Source organism: Mucor velutinosus (assembly GCF_035048745.1).
Source record: "Mucor velutinosus strain NIH1002 chromosome Unknown tig00000041, whole genome shotgun sequence".
In the NCBI taxonomy this organism is placed as follows: domain Eukaryota; kingdom Fungi; phylum Mucoromycota; class Mucoromycetes; order Mucorales; family Mucoraceae; genus Mucor; species Mucor velutinosus.
The window spans coordinates 605,612-625,153 of NW_027041905.1; the positions used below are offsets into that span (position 1 = coordinate 605,612).

General features: G+C 38.7%; 6 protein-coding genes across 6 annotated transcripts; all 6 read left to right on the forward strand.

The window, feature by feature from the left end:
* Positions 1-106: 106 nt before the first annotated feature.
* Positions 107-1,406, forward strand: ATC70_000365 (uncharacterized protein; the record flags this gene model as incomplete). Its single annotated transcript, XM_064819783.1, has 5 exons — positions 107-262; positions 322-537; positions 599-751; positions 807-1,007; positions 1,080-1,406. 5 exons carry the CDS (start codon positions 107-109, stop codon positions 1,404-1,406), a joined length of 1,053 nt encoding a protein of 350 aa, XP_064683703.1.
* Positions 1,407-1,606: 200 nt separating this feature from the next.
* Positions 1,607-2,512, forward strand: ATC70_000366 (uncharacterized protein; the record flags this gene model as incomplete). Its single annotated transcript, XM_064819784.1, has 1 exon — positions 1,607-2,512. One exon carries the CDS (start codon positions 1,607-1,609, stop codon positions 2,510-2,512), a length of 906 nt encoding a protein of 301 aa, XP_064683704.1.
* A 4,199-nt stretch (positions 2,513-6,711) lies between these two features.
* ATC70_000367 (uncharacterized protein) lies at positions 6,712-9,357 on the forward strand (the record flags this gene model as incomplete). Its single annotated transcript, XM_064819785.1, has 1 exon — positions 6,712-9,357. The coding sequence occupies one exon, from the start codon at positions 6,712-6,714 to the stop codon at positions 9,355-9,357; it is 2,646 nt and encodes an 881-aa protein (XP_064683705.1).
* A 1,982-nt stretch (positions 9,358-11,339) lies between these two features.
* On the forward strand, positions 11,340-12,626 carry TPM2_1 (tropomyosin-2; the record flags this gene model as incomplete). The annotated part of the gene is made up of 4 exons (XM_064819786.1): positions 11,340-11,397; positions 11,455-11,499; positions 11,561-11,715; positions 11,769-12,626. 4 exons carry the CDS (start codon positions 11,340-11,342, stop codon positions 12,624-12,626), a joined length of 1,116 nt encoding a protein of 371 aa, XP_064683706.1.
* A 3,352-nt stretch (positions 12,627-15,978) lies between these two features.
* Positions 15,979-16,617, forward strand: RPL43_1 (60S ribosomal protein L43; the record flags this gene model as incomplete). The annotated part of the gene is made up of 2 exons (XM_064819787.1): positions 15,979-16,187; positions 16,236-16,617. 2 exons carry the CDS (start codon positions 15,979-15,981, stop codon positions 16,615-16,617), a joined length of 591 nt encoding a protein of 196 aa, XP_064683707.1.
* A 785-nt stretch (positions 16,618-17,402) lies between these two features.
* On the forward strand, positions 17,403-18,805 carry ATC70_000370 (uncharacterized protein; the record flags this gene model as incomplete). Its single annotated transcript, XM_064819788.1, has 3 exons — positions 17,403-17,495; positions 17,560-17,751; positions 17,810-18,805. 3 exons carry the CDS (start codon positions 17,403-17,405, stop codon positions 18,803-18,805), a joined length of 1,281 nt encoding a protein of 426 aa, XP_064683708.1.
* Between the last annotated feature and the right edge of the window lie 737 nt (positions 18,806-19,542).

Genomic DNA, 19,542 nt, shown 5'->3' on the forward strand with positions numbered 1-19,542 from the left:
AAACCGTCTACCTTGAAATTTGCCCGTTTCCTTTTTCCTCTTGCCATCTTCTACTTGCTGTACCTTTTTTTTTCTCTCTTTCTTTCTAGCAGCATCTATTGACAAAATGACACTGTCAAACCAAGATAAAGTTGTCGATTGGATCACAAGAGAGGAATTTGAAGAGATGGTTGAGGCATTTATACGGAGAAAGACATCCAAATTTCAGGCGAAAGCTCTAATTACCAAAGCCACAGTTCAAGACGTATTACTCGTACTCAAAGTAACGTGTAGCAGCTATTGTATAATGGAAAAAGAAGATTTTAATAATCCCAAATATAGGAAAAGAATAGCCAGGTTAGAACACCCAGTTTTAGATTTTGGGCAAGGAAGAGGTTCGTCTCCCGCAAAGAACAACGAGGTAACTGGGTACTCTGTGCCAGAGAGGATCACGATGTGGTTGGAAAGCCAGTCTGCCCTCGAGAAGAGCTATTTGATGTGATTACAGAAGCGCACATCAATTCAAATCATAGAGGAAGAGATCCTACCTACGACTGGGTAAGCAGGTTACACTATATGCATAGCTTGATTCATGCTGATGAAACACAAACATATGCAGGTCAAGAAATCTCGATCCTATGTACCTAAAGAATTATGCGATATCCTTGTCAAAAAATGCACTCAATGTGCCAGTAAGCGGAAGACCAAAGAAAGCACGGATACCCAAGTAGAAAAGCCAATTGCAACGACTAGGTTCATGACCATGCTCAAGGTAATACAATGTAACGCTCTGTTACCAACGAAACAAACGTGTATATAAACATTAGATGACCTTGATCGAGCATCGGCTTGGATCAGAAGCCCCGTTTATTCTGCATTTAAAGGATGTGTACTCAAACTTTCACTGGGCCTATGCTGTGGATACTATACATGTGCAGTCAGTGATACCAGCATTGCACAGACTATTTTGTCAGTTTGGAACGCCATCAATACTAAGCTACAATTGCCAGTTCACACAAGACATGATAGTAAAGTGGTACATTAACAAAAAAAAAAAAAAAAAGCAAAACAGGCTCACTGAATTACTACCTACTCTCTAGAACGCTTTGACGCGTCATTGGCCTACTCTACGGCTGATCCACTCTCAAATTGGCATATATCACTGCACTGAAGAGGACTCAGCATTTGCACTGCAGTTGTCACAGTGGTTCCAGGGCAAACAACACGTAAATCACACTGTTTGGCCTGACTGTTTGTTTGATTTTTGTTGTCATCTAAATACCACCACACATCCCGAGACAGGCAAGATACCTCATGACATTGTGTTTGGAAAAATGCCGCCTCAGGACGATATTCAGCACATTTGGGGCTCCATTCTGTCCAAAGTTCGCACATCTTATCAGATCAATCAGACAACATCATTATAAAAACGAGCATGAATAAAAACTAGGCCCTGGAAATCGTATGTTGCGAGAAGATTTATTTCATCTCAAGGTTACATTTAAACAAGACTTCAAACAATAAAGAAATACCACGTGCAAGGAACACAAAATCATATTTATATCTGTATACATTTAATTTTTTCATCATTCCTGTGTTTCTTTCTCTTTTTCTTTGTATATCGTAAATGTATGAATCAAGACTGAACATTAGAAAAAAGCCACTACCTACATCCAGTCAAAGCAGCAACGTCTCTAATTCTACGACTGATTCCTATGCAATGATTAGCAAGAGCCAGCTCAGTGAAGATAACATTACAAGCAGCCGTAGCAGAGCACTTCAATACCAAGCATCTTTGAAAAAATTGAACTACACCACACGGCCCAGCAAAAGTGAAACCACAGGCGCAGGCAGCAAGAGCAACAAATCAAAGCCTTTTACAAATTCAACACCATCAACAGCACGCAAACAGCCGCTCATAAGACAAACTGTAGTAGAAAAAAAAGAAGATGACGAGCAAAGACCAGACAGTGATGCTGAAGAGGAAGATGATGACCTAACATTTAGTAAACTGAAATCTACATTTATGGACGTGGTGGATAGTTCATCCACCTCAATTGAATCCAAAGATGATTTCATTGATACAATTAAAAGTCAAATGGACACACAAACAATCCGCATAAGACGATTGGAAAGAGCACTCAAAGAAAAGGACGACCAATTGATAAAAGGAGACAACGAAAACACGGTTTCTTTGCTACTAGCACGATATCCGCATGCCATGGACCTGTTTCAAAAGAAGATTGAGCAAGATCATTACGATCATCAAATAGCCATTTGCATTGATCAATTCGAGGATCAGAAAGCACGTATGCTGGAAGAATATCAGAGGAACTTTGACATTCTCAAAATGAAATATCGAAGTCGGTTTGATGATATTGTGGAGCGCATGATCAGTGATCCCTCGAGATTGGACGATGAGTGGGCAAGACGTGTTCAAAAGGATGCAGATGACCGTGTGGAAGAGTTTAAACGGAAAATGATGGGCAGCAGTAATAGCCATAGTAATAGAAAAGTCTACAATCATCAATAATAATTAGTAAATCAAAAGTGTAAATAGAATATTCAAATAAATCACAATCTCCATGACAACTACCATCATTGGCTGGCTTCACATCATAGTTGGATTTGGCAAGCACCCGATACATTGCTCAGGGCACTATTGCTTCCAACAACAATCTATATAACCTGTTGATTGCATTCTTGTCTTGAGCTATTTTAGTGTCTGTAGCCAAGTTTAAATAGCATCGTATGCTTGTTCCTATTACAGAATAACAGAGGCCAGTGTAAAGTTTACCAAAGAGAGAAGCTTAAAACAGTACCTGTATCTTCAAACGGATGGTGTGAAACGAAATGACTGATCTGCTATGACTAGTTGGATAATAATTCTTATTTGAGCTGACGATGTGTAAAAGCTATGCGATAAAGGATTTAGTATAGATGTTAGGCTAGATCAGTTGATGTTTTGATACATACCTTAGGATATCTTAGCTGCTTGAACATGAGTTACTTTTGTCTGGATGAAAACGCACACTCTTAATCAGAAATATCCTGATCCGCCCTTTGGATGAGGGACGTTAATGTCGATTCATTAGGATGTCGCTTCTTCCGCTTTTTACTGCCCATTGTAACTACATTTAGAAGTACAACTCACTGATCTTTAGCAGTTTGCTTTCCTCTGTCAGCAGTAAAAGTGTCTTGTGGCTGTTCAGTAACAGGTTCATGGGTGTTGACTCCAACAAACAGAATGTTATCTCGGTTTGCTGTCTAAGCACAGAGGATATCGGAAGCGTGCGTAATATATAGATGAATGGATGAATAGACAGAGAAAGAGATGCGCAAAGAAAATAATAGACGAATTTTTTTTTATCCTCTTGTTTCTTTTCCTCTTTTCATTCATTCATTCATTCATTCATTCATTCACATTTGAATCAGTGTCAGGCATGTCTTTACAAGGCTTATAATAAATGCTCCGTCTACTCTTTTATTCCAGATGGCAAGGTATTCTCCTAACGACATGATGTAGTGGTAAGTTTCTTGTCGAAAAAGCTGCTATCAAAGAAGTCTATTTCACTGATGTATTAAAATACTAGCCGGCCAATCTCGCTATGTTCGATGACGGCGTCGCCCTGCGGGCTCTTGCCCAAGACATTCCAAATCAGAGATAATAAAAAAATGGCATATCAAATAGATTTTAAACAACCAGTTAATAGTAAAAAAAAAGGTTATATCAGAGTCATCAGGGAGAGTTATCCGTTCGCTTGAGATGGCAGCATAAAGCTGGCCATGTGTAAATACAGAACTTGTGTAAGATCTATAGCGACTTTTTTGAGATATTGTCATTGCAAAAGTCACCTTCATGAGGCAAAGAACCCCCCCCCCCCACCAAAAAAAAGGATTTGCGCTAAGCAATTGTCCTTTCAATTCCATGATCTTCATTTAAACAGCATCACAATCATCATTTGTCATCATCAGAAAAGCATTTGGGTCAGCCAGCAGCAAGCCGCCTACCAAGACTAGTTCAAACTCAGTATTTTTTCTTTTGTTCAAGATTGGACAGATTTTGCTCTTTTTCGACTTCTTTAATTTATTCTATGATATTCGACTATATGAAATATGGTTTTCAGACGATGCTTCCTAATGCATTCTTGGAGCACTTTTCAAGGCGCTTCCAATGGTGCTAGCTGTAATAGATGTTTTGAATAAACTTACTGAGCAATTCCAAAAAATATGAAGTAAGGTTTTTGGCCAAAATGTCAAAATTTTGCATATAAAGACCTCATCAAAGTGGTTTTAGAGGTTGCTTTGGACCGAGAGAAACATTTTGATTTAGTATGTACCATAGTAAAAGTCTTTATTTTCAAGGTGAAAAACGCGGTCGTTTGATTTTCGATGAAAAGCATGAGGTACCCCTCATGGTTTTTAGTCAATTTTCGGTGATTCCAAAAAAGATGAGGAAAGGTGCGAGAAAGTAAGAGTTAGATTAATGCAATCGTTTGGTGCTACTCTAGCGGCCTAAAACGGCTTCTAGCGCAAGAAAATACGGATTTGATGCACTCAAACTTAGCTGTGAGGGGCAGTGCAAGTATGCTATCTTTCCGAATACGAATCGCTCCCATTAATACAGATGTGGATCATCATGAAATAGGCAGATCCCCAACAACAGATGAATTGTGGAGAATTCTCGCGTGCTAGTACACATCTGAAAAAAGAGATTTCGGCAAAGAGCGACAGAATTCCTTGAACACCCTTCTTAATGATCGTTTGATATGTAGAGTACATCACAAACGAGAGCGGTCGCATCGTACACCATTCACTCAAAATCGTACATATAGCAGTAGGTATCCAGATCAAGAAATTTGAAACAGATCGCTTGTTCAAGATTGAAACAGGTACAGAATGTTGGCCGCTCTCCCCAAATGATGGAAAAAAAAAAGAAAGAAAAAATTGTCTAGGGGCTGGGTCGCTATTGATATGTGGTTTGAATGCTCTAAAGCAACAAGAGATTGAACGCAAGAGGTTCGTATTAAGCATGTTGAATGGCAATCTCAAACCATGCTTTCCGTGATTCAAAAGCTTAATCTTTAATGTACAGAAGCATTACTGCGTATTTACATCTTAGAAAGGAGCAGATCAGGATCAATGAACCCTGATTATTTTTTGCGTAATATATACTTTTTTTCTGTTTTCTCAAAGTTTGTAGAAATGGTCTAACTGGAGAGTGAAGAATGACGATTGACACAGGCAGAAACAAGTAAAAATAAGGTTCTAGCTCCCTCCCAATCCATTTGCTGTAGTATTTCCACTACTACATCATGTATAAACAAATCTCGTCGTACTTTCACCTGATGTGGTATTCTCAATGGAAAATCAACAAGATCCGTAAAGTATGAATTGAGAAAAGAACAAACCAAAACCGATCAACTGTCTGACGACTCGATTACTGCGTGTCCAATGCAAAGTTACAAGTATTCTTTTTTTTTTTTTTTTGATCTATGCCAAATGTTGCATTAATTGAAAAGCCAAGTTGACAAGCCTGATGTATACCTTCTGCTACTAAGTATATTTTAAATATTTTGGTTGCACAGTTAATCTCTACCTACATCAGGCAATTCAATTACTCGTTAAAGGAACTGTATGCGCATAGATCTTTCTTTTGATGTGATTCTGGATTGCTAGGGGCGGGAAAATCTCCACTTGAGATTACCAAATATACTCTTACTATTGGCATGGTGGTCTAGTGATGGTTTGTAATTCGTATCTAAGCAGTCATCAGCATCAACATGCCATTGCAGCTATATCCATGAAATGATGGATTATTTGCTTTTAAATAATAATAGTGATGATTGTAACTTCAAAACGGCCATTTTTAATGCGCTGCATTATAAATCAGCACAAAACAATTTGAACAACAGTGAGATGTTTTATAATGGATTCTGAATTTCACATTGCTGTAGGTATATATACAATTGGCAAGGATAACGGTTGTACCATGCTCACGATGGACGACTGCTTTCATAGTGATGCATTGTAAATTCATTAGTCATGCTATAACAAAGCGCCTCAATATCTATGCAGCAACAGCAATGGAAATATAAATTACACGACATTATCCAGCCCAATACCAATCTGTAGGTAGAACGTTTGCTTTCCATTCAAATAAGCTTAATGCCTCCGATGCTTATTTGAAACGGAGCATTGGCCCCTCCACCCTCCCCAAACTCCTTGGCTACACACAACTGTGTGGCCTAGAGAAATTTATAGCATCATTATTTAGCTGATTTACCAGCGCACAAACACAAGCTTTTTTGCATGATTTTGATAAGCCATCGAAATCTTTTGTTTATATTGTTTCGTGTGTGAATAATTTTTCTTCTACATCTCTCTTTTCTTGTGTGGGAAGCATCTTATCAAAAATGACAACATAACAAAAGTAAATCGGACGATAAGAGAAAGAGCAATTTGAGCCAAATGATGGTGGCAAGGTAACAAGAAGAGGCATCCAAACGGTAACTGAGATTTAACCATGTTGAAGATGAGTGAGACACAAATGCTTTAGTGATATACCTCAAGGAAAAATAGAAAAAAAAAAAAACTGAATTTATATCACGTATTCAGGGAAAACTTAAAGACGCCTCACAAGTCGATATAAAAAGCTCGTTTCATCTTTCTGGCAAGGCTTCTCCCCCTTTTCCTTTTACTTTATTTCTTACTTTTATCAAAAGCTAAATTATGAGTACTACTCCTACATCATCTAGACCCCGTCGTCTGTCAATGCCTAAATTGACTCGTCGTCTAACCAACGTTGTCATTCATGTTGATAACAATGATAATGTTGAGCCCGTCACACCCGCAAGCGTCCCATCTCGTCCTTCCAAGCGTGAACAGTTGGGTGAGAAGGCTATAGAGACCTGGAAGAAACACATGACACCCGAGAAGAACGATACTGATGCCATTGAACAAGATATCGTGCACCACACCATCACCACTCTCTGTCGCGGCGTGTACAACATCGACAAGCTGGCCATGTATCAAGCCACTGCTCACTCTGTTCGCGATCGTCTCTTGGAAGACTGGAACCTCACTCAAGAAGCGTTGCACAGGGAAAATCCCAAGCGTTGTTACTATATGTCTATGGAGTTCTTGATTGGTCGTGCTCTTGATAATGCTTTAAATTGTCTCAAGGTAAAGAAGAACTACAGGGAGAGCGTGGATAACCTTGGTTTCAATCTGGAGGATCTCCTGGTGGAGGAGAAGGATGCTGCTCTTGGTAACGGTGGTCTCGGTCGTCTTGCGGCCTGTTACATGGATTCTGCTGCTACTTTGGATTACCCTACTTGGGGCTATGGTCTTCGTTATCAATATGGTATTTTCAAGCAAATCATCAAGGATGGCTATCAAAATGAGATGCCCGATTACTGGCTCAACTTCGATAACCCTTGGGAGTTCCCTCGTGCTGATATTCGTTATGAAGTTCGCTTCCATGGTTATGTTGCTACCAAAATGAATGAGAAGGGTGAGTCCCGCATGTCCTGGGAGGGCGGCGACAAGGTGCAAGCTATGGCTTATGATGTTCCTATTCCCGGCTTTGATACCAAGGGCTGTGGTAACATTCGTCTCTGGTCTTCAAAGCCTCTCAATACCTTTGATTTTGACTCTTTCAATGCTGGTGATTACGATAGATCTGTTTCTGAACAAACTAATGCTCAAAACTTGACTTCTGTCCTTTATCCCAACGATAATCATTTGGTCGGTAAGGAACTTCGTCTCAAGCAAGAGTATTTCTTTGTCAGTGCCTCCCTTCAAGATATTATTCATCGATTCAAGCGCGCCAAGTGTCCCTGGAAGGATTTCCCTGACAAGGTTGCTGTCCAAATGAACGATACTCATCCTACTTTGGCTGTTCCTGAATTACAACGTATCTTGGTCGATGTTGAAGGTTTGGAATGGGATGATGCCTGGGATATTGTTACCCGTACCTTTGCTTTCACCAATCACACCGTTTTGCCTGAAGCTCTTGAATGTTGGTCTGTCCCTATGATGGAGAAGATCTTGCCTCGCCATATGCAAATCATCTATGACATCAACCTCTTCTTCTTGCAGAAGGTGGAGAGAGATTTCTCTGCTGATCGCGAATTGTTGAAGCGTATCTCAATCATTGAGGAAACTTCTCCTCAACAAGTACGTATGGCTTACTTGGCTGTTGTGGGATCTCATACTGTCAATGGTGTTGCTGCTCTCCACTCTGATCTTATTAGAAAGAATCTCTTCAACGACTTTGTCAAGTACTATGGTCCTGAAAAGTTCATCAATATTACTAACGGTATTACTCCTCGTCGTTGGTTGTATCAATCTAATCCTGGACTCCGCGATTTGATTACCAAGGCTCTCGGTTCTGAGGAATGGGCTACTCATTTGGATCAACTCGAAGGTTTGAAAAAGTACGCTGAAAATGCCTCCTTCCAAGAGGCCTGGGCTGATGTTAAGCTGCAAAACAAGAAGCGTTTGGCCAACTGGATCAAGACCAACATGAACATTACTGTCAACCCTCATGCTCTCTTTGATATTCAAGTCAAGCGTATTCACGAGTACAAGCGTCAATACATGAACATCTTGAGTGTCATTTATCGCTACAAGAGCCTCAAGAAGATGGCGCCTGAAGACCTCGAGCAACAAGTGCCTCGTGTTGTTATCTTTGGTGGTAAGGCTGCTCCTGGTTACTACATTGCCAAGCTTGTCATCAAGTTGATCAACAGTGCTGCTGAAGTGATCAACAACGATTCTAGCATCAAGGACATGCTCAAGGTTGTCTTTATTCCTGATTACAATGTCTCTCTTGCTGAAATCATCATTCCTGCTTCTGAAATCTCTCAACATATTTCTACTGCTGGTACTGAGGCTTCTGGAACTTCCAACATGAAGTTTGTTCTCAATGGTGGCTTGATTTTGGGTACAGTGGATGGTGCTAATATCGAAATTGGTGAACAGATTGGTGCTGAAAACATCTTTATGTTTGGCGTCCTTGCTGATGCTGTTGATGATATCCGTCATAACCAAAAATACCATGGTCTCTTTATCGATGCTAGCCTTCAAGTTGTCATTGATGCTATCCAAGGTGGTGAATTTGGTGACCCCTCCATTTTCGGTCCTCTTATTAATACTTTGACATATGGTGGCGATTACTATCTTATTTCTACTGACTTCAAGTCTTATCTTCAAAAGCATACCGAAGTCGATGACACTTACAGAGATAAGGCTACTTGGAACAAGAAATCCATCATGTGTACCGCTGGTATGGGCTTCTTCTCATCTGACAGAGCTGTTCGTACCTACGCTGAAAAGATCTGGAAGCTCAAGCCTTTCAAGGTTGAAGCTTAGATTGTTTATTTCCCCGTATCTGATGCATCATAATGATGTTATTTCGTTATATCTATTTCATCTCATTTACCACCTTTTGAAAAATAAATCATATACTATACAAGCTTACGAACAACATAATAATGCATCAAAATTTGCATAAATTAGTTTTAACGAAATCAATATGCCTTCTATTCAAATTAGAAGTTACACAGACTACAGAACTACCCTTCCAGAAGAACTTGGCTACCAACAAAGATATGATTTATGCCGTGTAAATAAAAGCTATGCAACAAAACATAACCACATTTGAAAGCTTTCAAGCCTTCATATCTTGACGTATAGACCTTTCTGAGCCTCCGGAATGACGCCAAACAATTGTGCTTGAGTAGTAGTAACTTTTTGATACTTTTGCTCAACTTTTTGGGCCAAAAAAAAAATATGGCCAAAAATCGACCAAACAGCACGAGGTACCCCTCATGCTTTTTTTACGAAAATCAAACGATCGCGTTTTTCACCTTAAAAATGAAGACTTTTACTATGGTACATACTAAATCAAAATGTTTCTCTCGGTCCAAAGCAACTTCTGAAACCACTTTGATGAGGTCTTTATATGCAAAATTTTGACATTTTGGCCAAAAACCTTACTTCGTATTTTTTTGGAATTGCTCAGTAAGTTTATTCAAAACATCTATTACAGCTAGCACCATTGGAAGCGCCTTGAAAAGTGCTCCAAGAATGTATTAGGAAGCATCGTCTGAAAACCACATTTCGTATAGTCGAATATCACAAAATAAACTAAAGAAGTCGAAAGAAAGACAAAATCTGTCCAATCTTGGACAGAAAAAAATAAACTGAGCTTGAACTAGTCTTGGTAGGCGGCTTGCTGCTGGCTGACCCAAATGCCTTTCTGATGATGACAATGATGATTGTGATGCTGATTAAATGGTGGTTATAAATGTTATAATATCTGATTTAAAATGCCTTCAGTGAGAGGCCGCATGGAGACGCGGGCATTGAGCGTAGCGAGATAGATCGGCTAGTAAGTTTTTTTTTTACTATAGAAAAGTCTGCTATTTCAACATGCCAATTCACTAAATTCATACTTTTGGTCACATACCTATCAGAAAGAGAAAAGGCACTTGAAGGAGATCACATTTATATCAAATTCTTTTCAATTTAAAATATTTTTTTCAGGTGTTCAGTCATTATTCAGCATATGGGCATTGGCCTTTCGATGCTTGACAAGTTATTTAAATATCAGCATCCTCTCGAGTTTGAGATTGCTTGTAGAAATGTAAACTTTAAAAATCATTGCTGTATGAAAAACATCTTCAGGACATAAGTTAGCTTCTATAGGCATTGTAAGGTAATTGTCCATGGCACATATTCCCTAAGCTTATCTGCAGTTTAGAATTGAAAATTTCAGTATAGAAAGCTAATTGTGAATCTACCACATGAAACTTAGACCCACACCGCAAAGCTGATCAAAGAACATATTAGTTTCAAATTCCAATCATTAAAATTAATGTGATAATCACTCTCGCCAAGATACCTATCCAGGACAATGGTACAAGTATCCTATAAATAGGTACATCTAGGGGCTAAGATTAAGTATACCATTACATTTAATGCAAAGCCTCGGACAACCACAATCTCTTGCTCGGAAAAGACAATCAAATTGAATGTATGGTATTCGGAACGATTGGAGTCAATGAGCATTGAATATCACGGTACTCGATATTCTCTATTGTTATACAAAGAGCCCTACTTCAACAACAATCATCCTAAAATCCACATACATGACCACAGTCAACGTCTTACAGTATTACCGATTGACAATGGGCACGATGTGATGCATATATGTATATATATATACTGTATATATGACATACTGAATTTCTCCCATACTTTCAACAGTTGATTCTATTTAAACTTTGGATACAATCATTATGTTTTCTCAAATCCTTCCAGAAAACTTGTCTCTGCCACTTATTTTCGTCATGAAATTTATTCTTTTTATTGCTTTTCCTCTGGGTACTTTAGGGAAAGAAATCAGGGGTAAGTTATGCTTTGAATAATACAGTTAGATGAAACATAACTAACTGAACATAATAGGTCTGACTGAACTCTCTGGTGCCAAGGTGATTCAGTTGAAAGATGGTACGTTGGTGAATATGTATTGTCTACTTGAGTGACTTATCTGAAATATCCATTTCTATAGACCTCAAAAGAGAATTTGAACGACATTACACGCAAAGAGACGAGCATTTCAATCGTTTGATTACTGAGAGAATGTTGGATTTGAAGCAGACAGTAACGATTTTGAATCAAGAGCGTATTGAGTCCAACTTGAAGCTGGAGTTGCTTGAGAATAAGGTAAGTAGATGACATAGAGTGTTTTTGATGTTCATCTAACTTCGTATTGCTAGGTCAACCAACTTGTAGCCAAATATGATCTTATTACAGCTGAGAACACCTCCAAGGATCATCAGCACAAGCTTGGTTATGTCCAGCTATCTGAAAAGTATGAAAAGATGGAGCAAGGGATGAAGGCATTGGAACAGAAATTCGATTCTAAGTCTACCAAAGTGTCAAGTCCTATCAACAAAGCCAAAAGCTTTGAGCTATTGTCCTCCAAGGTATCTGAAATTGACAGCAGAGTAAATCTTCTCAAGACCAAGGTAGCATTCATTGAACAAAAGCTGCCCAGCATTCAAGACGGCGTACAAGCAAATTGTTCGCATGTTCAAACAAGACTGACTGCACTTGAGGCTAACTACAAGAGCATATCTCCTCTCAAGGAACAAGGTGTCATTAAATATCTTCTTGAGCAAGCCGTCCAAACTGAAAATACACTCGACATATATTCAAATGATATCAAGCAGCTTTCCAACAACTTGACTACTGTAGTCAACAAGACAGAGAAAGAGCAAGAAGATCAGCGTATTTCCGGAGAGAAATTGAAAAAACAAGTAGCAGCATTGTCCGAGAGTTTCAAGATTGCTAATTTTGCCATCGGTAAACTTCAAACTGTAACACAAGAACACTATCATACACTTTTACCTATAGCCAAAAAGGTAGATACACACGAGGGCCATCTGACTGAGCTGTCTAGTATTGTAAACGATATTGCGGATTATCATTTGGAATTGGTACAATCCGAAGAAACTACGGCTGATCAAACATTAGAGGTGGAACAAGAGACTAAGGCTAAGAAGGAAAGGCATGATACTACTACGTTAGCTAAGCCAGCGAGCCAAGATAATCAACATGGTAAAAATAAATAGAACAATCCAGAGCATGTGTAAGGTGATTTCATAAATAGACGGGCATACTTTCATTCAAAATAAAGTCTTGTTTTTTCTACGATAATGTGTGATTGCTGGCTTTTTTTCCGCCCATGTTTTGTATATCTGTTAATTTAATTCGTACATTTCCTTGAAAGAACACTGCGAAAAGCAATGTGATAACCGTATGGAAACAAATCTGGCCTTTCAAATGGCGTTTTCTACAGTGAGACAAAACCATCTGAATGGTTTAATGTGCTATTGATCATTTATGCAAAGTGTATAAATATTCAGGGTACACGAAAAAATCCTTCTCATTTGAAACGTTCGACTTACCTCTCCTTAAATAGTCGTGGCAAAAAAATAAAGTTTCAAGGCTGTTTAATAAGAAACACGGGTCTGATTTAACAAGCTCTGTAGATGATGTCCATCTTTTTTACCCCCTTCTTCACTCAGGCTGTATAGGCGTACTTTGAAACTAGGATGCCATGGTTACTGCTCTAATTTCTAAATTTGGTAATTCTGTACCTTGCAGATCACAAAACCGTAAATCTCGACGATTATGATTTATCCGCCCCAACTTTTATACAATGGGTAAACACAGTGCTCATCTTTAACTGACGTTGCATTGACGTAGATGTAAATCACTTGGATATATCGATGGTCAAAAATTGAGTTTATCATAAACACGATGGACATTGTGTGAGTATTGGTCTCAATCTGGAAACTTGTGCAGACTATCCAATATAATATTTTGCACGCTGCATCTTACAAGCGGGTGGCAAATACGTAGCACCTCAATCCTGTCTCATCCGTTTAAGCTACTTGGCTTGCTTTTTGTGTATGGGCTATTCGTGAAGCGTTGGATACATGAACCTTCCAAGTTGCACGGTCCAATTCGGGCCATTTTAGCATTGCAAGCGGACAGGCGGAGGTAAAAGACATTCGTGTCAGTAATGAGAAGTTCGGGAGGCTCGAGCGTTCTGTTTTATACCAAGTTAGACTGCAAATAGATCAAGTGATCCTATGACAGTCCTTGATTCTCTTTTGTTTCTCTATCGACACTTTATGATGATAAACTGTTACCTAACCTTGCTATATAGCATACACAATCAAATAAAGCAGAAGAAAATTACTCTTTTCGCCCACGTTTACTTATGACATCATTTGAGTAACCACGCTTGTATAGAGGCTGGTTCCATCAAGAAGTAATGACATCTCGGTCCCAGGCGGCAGGGCCAATAATTTTTAAATGTAGTGGTTTTTTGTGGGGCTAGTGATGATCGTGCCATTATATATAGACGCGTATACATTGGCTTATCGAATGCGCATTCTGTTTTGATCATCATATGATAAAAAAAAAGAGCCCTCACGATTTTTAGTACTTGAATCCAAGACATAAAGATAATGTGTGCGACATTTGGTTGCAGCCGATTTCATTCAAATTAAGGTAAAAGAACGATAAAATACCGTGGTGCTACCTCATACCATTGCTGTGGGTTTTACTGGATATATATAAACTTGGTTATATACACATTTGGAAGAAACAACATCAGCTGGTGTTTGCTATGTTGGGACTAGCAGAAAGCATTCTAGAGACATCATTATCTTGTTTAGGCAGTATATATTTACATGAATGATACTATTAGGAAGAAAAAAACGAGTTATCGGAGCCTTCCTTAAACAATCAATCAATGTGTGCGTTATTGGCATGATATTCTCAAATACAAATTTGAGTACTGTGGTACGAAATCTGTAGTTTTGAAGGGGTGATTTGATCGGGTGTATAGCCGAGACATCAAATGAGGTTGAATAATTCATTACATGTAAAACACTATGGCACCTTAGTATTCTACCACTAATTATTCACACACCACTCAGCAAGTGAAGCAAGCCACGTTATACTGGCATAAAAGCAGCAAGACTGACCTATCTGTTGACACCGTACATGTTGTCTACCAATATTTTATCACTGCACTTTTTCATACATCTTCAAGATTTAAGGCCGCTTCCAAATCACATTCACACATCATCGTTGGGAGCACAGTTGTATCACTTGCCTCTGCTCCCCCCCCCGTTGCCTCCGACACTTCAAGAACTAAAAAAGCAAAAATTTCGATCAAATTGTTATTTGTTGTGGTTGCATATGGCATCTCTCTATTGTGCACTCGTTTCATAAACACATTGTTTTGCAAATGTAAATCAACATACCACAAAAGCACACCCCCACCGCAACTCAGGTATCCGTTAACGATGCTGATACTTGTAGAATTCGACTTTCAAGATATCCATGTATCAACATGTCTATATTTAAAGCAAACAAATAAATGCGTATAACTCATTTAAAAAAAAAAGATGATAAACAGAGAACCAAAATGTGCACTTTAAAATGCACATTACTGAACTGTTTATTTATCTTGGATAAAATGTGCATTCTAGTATTAATTTAGTCAAATGCGATTGTATATACACATTCAAGATGAAATGGCCAGAAGAGAAAATACGAGCTCCCATGAATTCACACGGAAACAAACGGTATATACACATCACACTTTTTTGTATTACTATTTGTTGTAAATATGCAACCAGTATCCTTGAGAAAAAAGAATGTTGTTGTTGTTGTTGTTGTTACTCCTACCTGCTCAAATGCGTCATTAGCAGAAAGAGTTAAAACAGAGAGGTAGTGAGTAGGAAAATTGCTTAGAATCGATACACACAACTCAAAACTAAAAAAAAAAAAAAAAAAAAAAAAAAAAAAAAAAAAAAAAAAAAAAAACAAGGGGCAGGGTTTATCTTTTTGTTCTTTGCGTCTTCTGTTTTTATCTCACCCTAAAACTCTTTCGGCGATAACTGATAAACTTGGTTACGGCTTCCAAGACCATTTTATATCTTGAATAAATATTGCTGTCAAGTTTGACATGTCATTTGATTTTTCCAAGGGGATTTCTTAGTGGCAATGCCTAATTGGGATCATTGACATTTCATCCATTCAGCGAGACTTTTTCTCTCTTCCCCCAAGCTTCTCTGTAGATAAAACTGGATATGTAATACAAATAAGGATAGAGTTTGGAGAAGGATATTTTGGCTAGGAATTGTTAGCTTACATGATAAAATCACTATTTACAATTCGTATAGCCTATTATGATTTGTTGATTTGTTATTTTACCTTCTCTATCTTCTAAATAAATGTTACATGTAAAAATGGATTACTATATGCCGATCGATCACTTTAAACCCCCCCCCCCCTTATTTTATCAGTATATAAAGCCTAATTTTTTGATTGATTTCCTTCTTTTGCTTTTCTTCTTTCCTTTTGAACTTTATACAAGTATATCATCCACCACTCAAAAAAATGTCTTTGTCCTTCAAACAAAATCAAGCGCTCGAAGCTTCATTCGACGATGGGGATCAGCAACCCATCTTCATCACCTCATTGTCTAAATCCAAATCAAATCGAAAGAGATATGATTGTCATTTGTGCTCCAAGTTCTTTACTCGTCCCAGTGCATTGCAAACTCATATCTACACCCACACAGGAGAGAAACCTCACAGATGTGACATGTAAGATCAACCTCACCCTGTAATATTAAGAAACTAAACTTCTTGTAGACCTGGATGTGGCCGGCGATTCGCTGTGATCAGCAACTTGAGAAGACATCTTCGTGTCCACAGACCCTCCAACATCAGACGACGCCTTACATCCCAAGAGAGAAGAGAGTATGTCGAAAAACTGATCCAAAAATCAACTGCCATATGCGAAGGACATGCAAATTACAACACATTTCCGTCTATGTGCTATGGACCTACTTCACCATCCAGTTCATCCACATCATCCATGTCGTCCTTTTCATCCTCTGACGACTCCTCGCCATCGCCAACCTCCTCTCCTACAAGATGCCTTTCTCCAGCCATGGAGCCAACCAGCTACCGTCTGTTAAAACCCAAAATGACTCGGCCATTATGTTTGACAGTGCAGCATTTGCTAAACTAAAGGCAGAATCAGATAGCAGATCAAGAACGAAATGAACCCAAAAAAAAAATCAGAAAATCCTATCAAAAGACACTTCAAAAAAAAAAACCAACAAACCCGACACAACCTTTATTACAATCCCTTCTGTTACATATATATACATACATACATATATGCCTTTAGTATCATTATTAGTTTGTTCGCTTCACATCTGCTTTCACGTTCCTCCGTCTTTCTTTTGTAAATGTTTCATTTGTTCTTTCTTTTTAATCCCCATCCAATACTGGTTCTTTGGTTCTGTCATTACCTTAGCTTATTCCTCTTTCCTCCTTGTATCTACTCTAGTTCTTTTGTTTATTGCTGCTTCCACTTATTCCCCTTATTATTCCCATTATTCTTATCCTTATGCCACTCATTTTGCTTTGTCAAGACTGCAACGAAAAACACATCTATCAAAAAGAAATCCATGTTACTCAACCCAAGCAATTTGACGAAGCTCAATCCAAAGAGAAGTATTCCTCGATGTTCTATAGTGTTATTTTATACACGATTCCATCTTCCAAAGATAGACATCCAGCTATTAAGTACATCGCACACACACACACACACACACACATATATATGTAAAATCTCAATAAATTGTATGCCCCTTTTTTCTCATTTTCTTCATATGTTGAAACAACGAGTGCTTATTTTAGTCCAATGGAAATGCGACTAGGGCTATTTCTTTTTCCTTCTCTCATTTCTCTCTCTCTCTCTCTCTCTCATTTTTTCTTTCTCTTTACTATACAGAGCAACTTGGTAAGATGGGCGATGCAGCATTTTACAACGACGACGTGTTCCAAACAATGACAATTACACCAAGAGCGTTTCCTCAAATGGACCTGTTGGATGTTCGAGTACATATCGTTAAAAAGTCTATTTTTATTATGCAAAAACATCAGCTCACATATACATAAATAGGGTAACCGAGTAGACGTGAAGCAACTTGCCACAGACTATCATTTGATTTTGATAACACTAAAAAACGCAACATGTCCTGCTTGTCCTCAGTTGCTCAAGGTATTAAATATGTACGGCTTGGACCCTGATTGTCATGAGTTTATCGATCCATTCACACACCAAGAATTCACCATTGATCCCGTCAGAAAAAGAGTGAGTGGGCTGCTTGGAGCCGCTTTTGATTGCTGAAAAGAGACTCACCCCAATCCAGTTTTTTAGACTACTTCTGAAGTATGATGCATATTTTCTTGTTCTTTGTCCGGGTACAAATGCACAAGTGGGCCAAATACAAGCGAAAACACCTTTTTTGGATTATCCGTTCATATCAACAGAGGGCGGTGCCGTAGAACTAGTTCGAGCACTAAAAGTCCATCTGTCTGATGCAGAATTCATGCCAGCCATGTTGCGAGTGGCCAATAATTTGGCGGTAGATTCCGTCTATATCGGTCGCGGTCCCGGTCAATACTTTCATCAATATTTGTTGAAGCGATTAATAGAAACTCGGTGTAAACTAGAGATGAGCGGCATCATCTGTCTTCGAGATGCTCACGAAATCATGAATCAACTCAAAAGAAGATCCATCAAATGTCAGCAAGGAAAATTGGCTTCCAACTGGATCAATATGAAGAGGCCGCTCACTGCTCAATGTTTATCCAGACCTCCAACAAAGAGATCTCCTCCACCGCTGTTAAATAAGTCTGATAAAGCCATTGTCATCTCTGACTTGAACGACATACCAGTAAAAGACATTACGCATCTACAAGACAGCGCAACGAGCCGGTTGGTTGACGATGTTCCCTCAGAGATCCTAGAGCTTGTTCTTGATTGTTTGGCTGACGACACTCCTTCTCTGGTCAGAGCATCCAGAACATGCAGGAAGTTTTATGTTGCTATTTGCAATGTGCTCATTGCATCCATTCGACGTCAAATGGCATACCTGGAGCCAGCATTACCTCACCAAGAGAGCCAGGTTGTCTGGGATGAAGCAGATGTTGCTGACGAAAGTCTAGATCGTTGGTCGGGAGGCTACCAAGAAGGTTTCCCCTATCGTGAGCTATTCAAGCGAGTATCTGATGCCAGAAATGTATTGATTCGCACCAGTGAGTGGACTAGACACTGGAGTCCCCGCAGTAGTAACCACAGCAGTAGTGCTAATAGTAGTAATGGCACTCATAGTAGCAGTCGATTTCGAGCAAGGATAGTATAAATAAATAAATAATGACTACTTGTTGTTATTACATTTCAACTAGTAGGAAGTGCGCAGATCTGCGTGTGTGTATGTATAAATATAAAGATAGCTTCGCCTTTATTATGATGGCTAGGCTCACAAAGTTTCTGTTGAGTTACATTTGATGTGTGTTGTACCTGGTTTTGTATGACATGATTCACAATTACTTGATGCACGCTCTAATGTAAACTAATATTAAGAAAAAAAAAAACGCCCTTGTTTGATCTTTTCGAAAAAAAATAAAATAAAATAACAACAATAATACCAAGTGGTTGATCCATTAGGCAATTGCGAAAAAAATAACAGGCATGCAAATCATGTTGGTGGGTTGGCATTTCTAAATCATAATATAAACACTCTTGAGTGACACAGATGCAAAATTGAAACAAGGCTACATGGATGTATCTCGCTTTGCAAGCCAATCTAAGCCCGTTGTTCTCATATATCGCATTCAATTCAGAACCTCACGGATTGTAGTACTGCACTTTGTGCACCTGATTGCTTGCAAAACAAAGGCAGCATTTATTTGTCAACTCAAATGCTTCTCTCTCGCTTGCTACCGGGCTGTTTTCCTGGAAATGGCACTAGCCCAGATAAAAATTCTTCTGAAATAGGCGCCATTTTATTGGTAAAAATACATTACATTCACTAAATTTTCCTATGTGTTGCAAAAAAAAGGTGTGTATATGTAATCATATAAACAATATTTCTGTGTA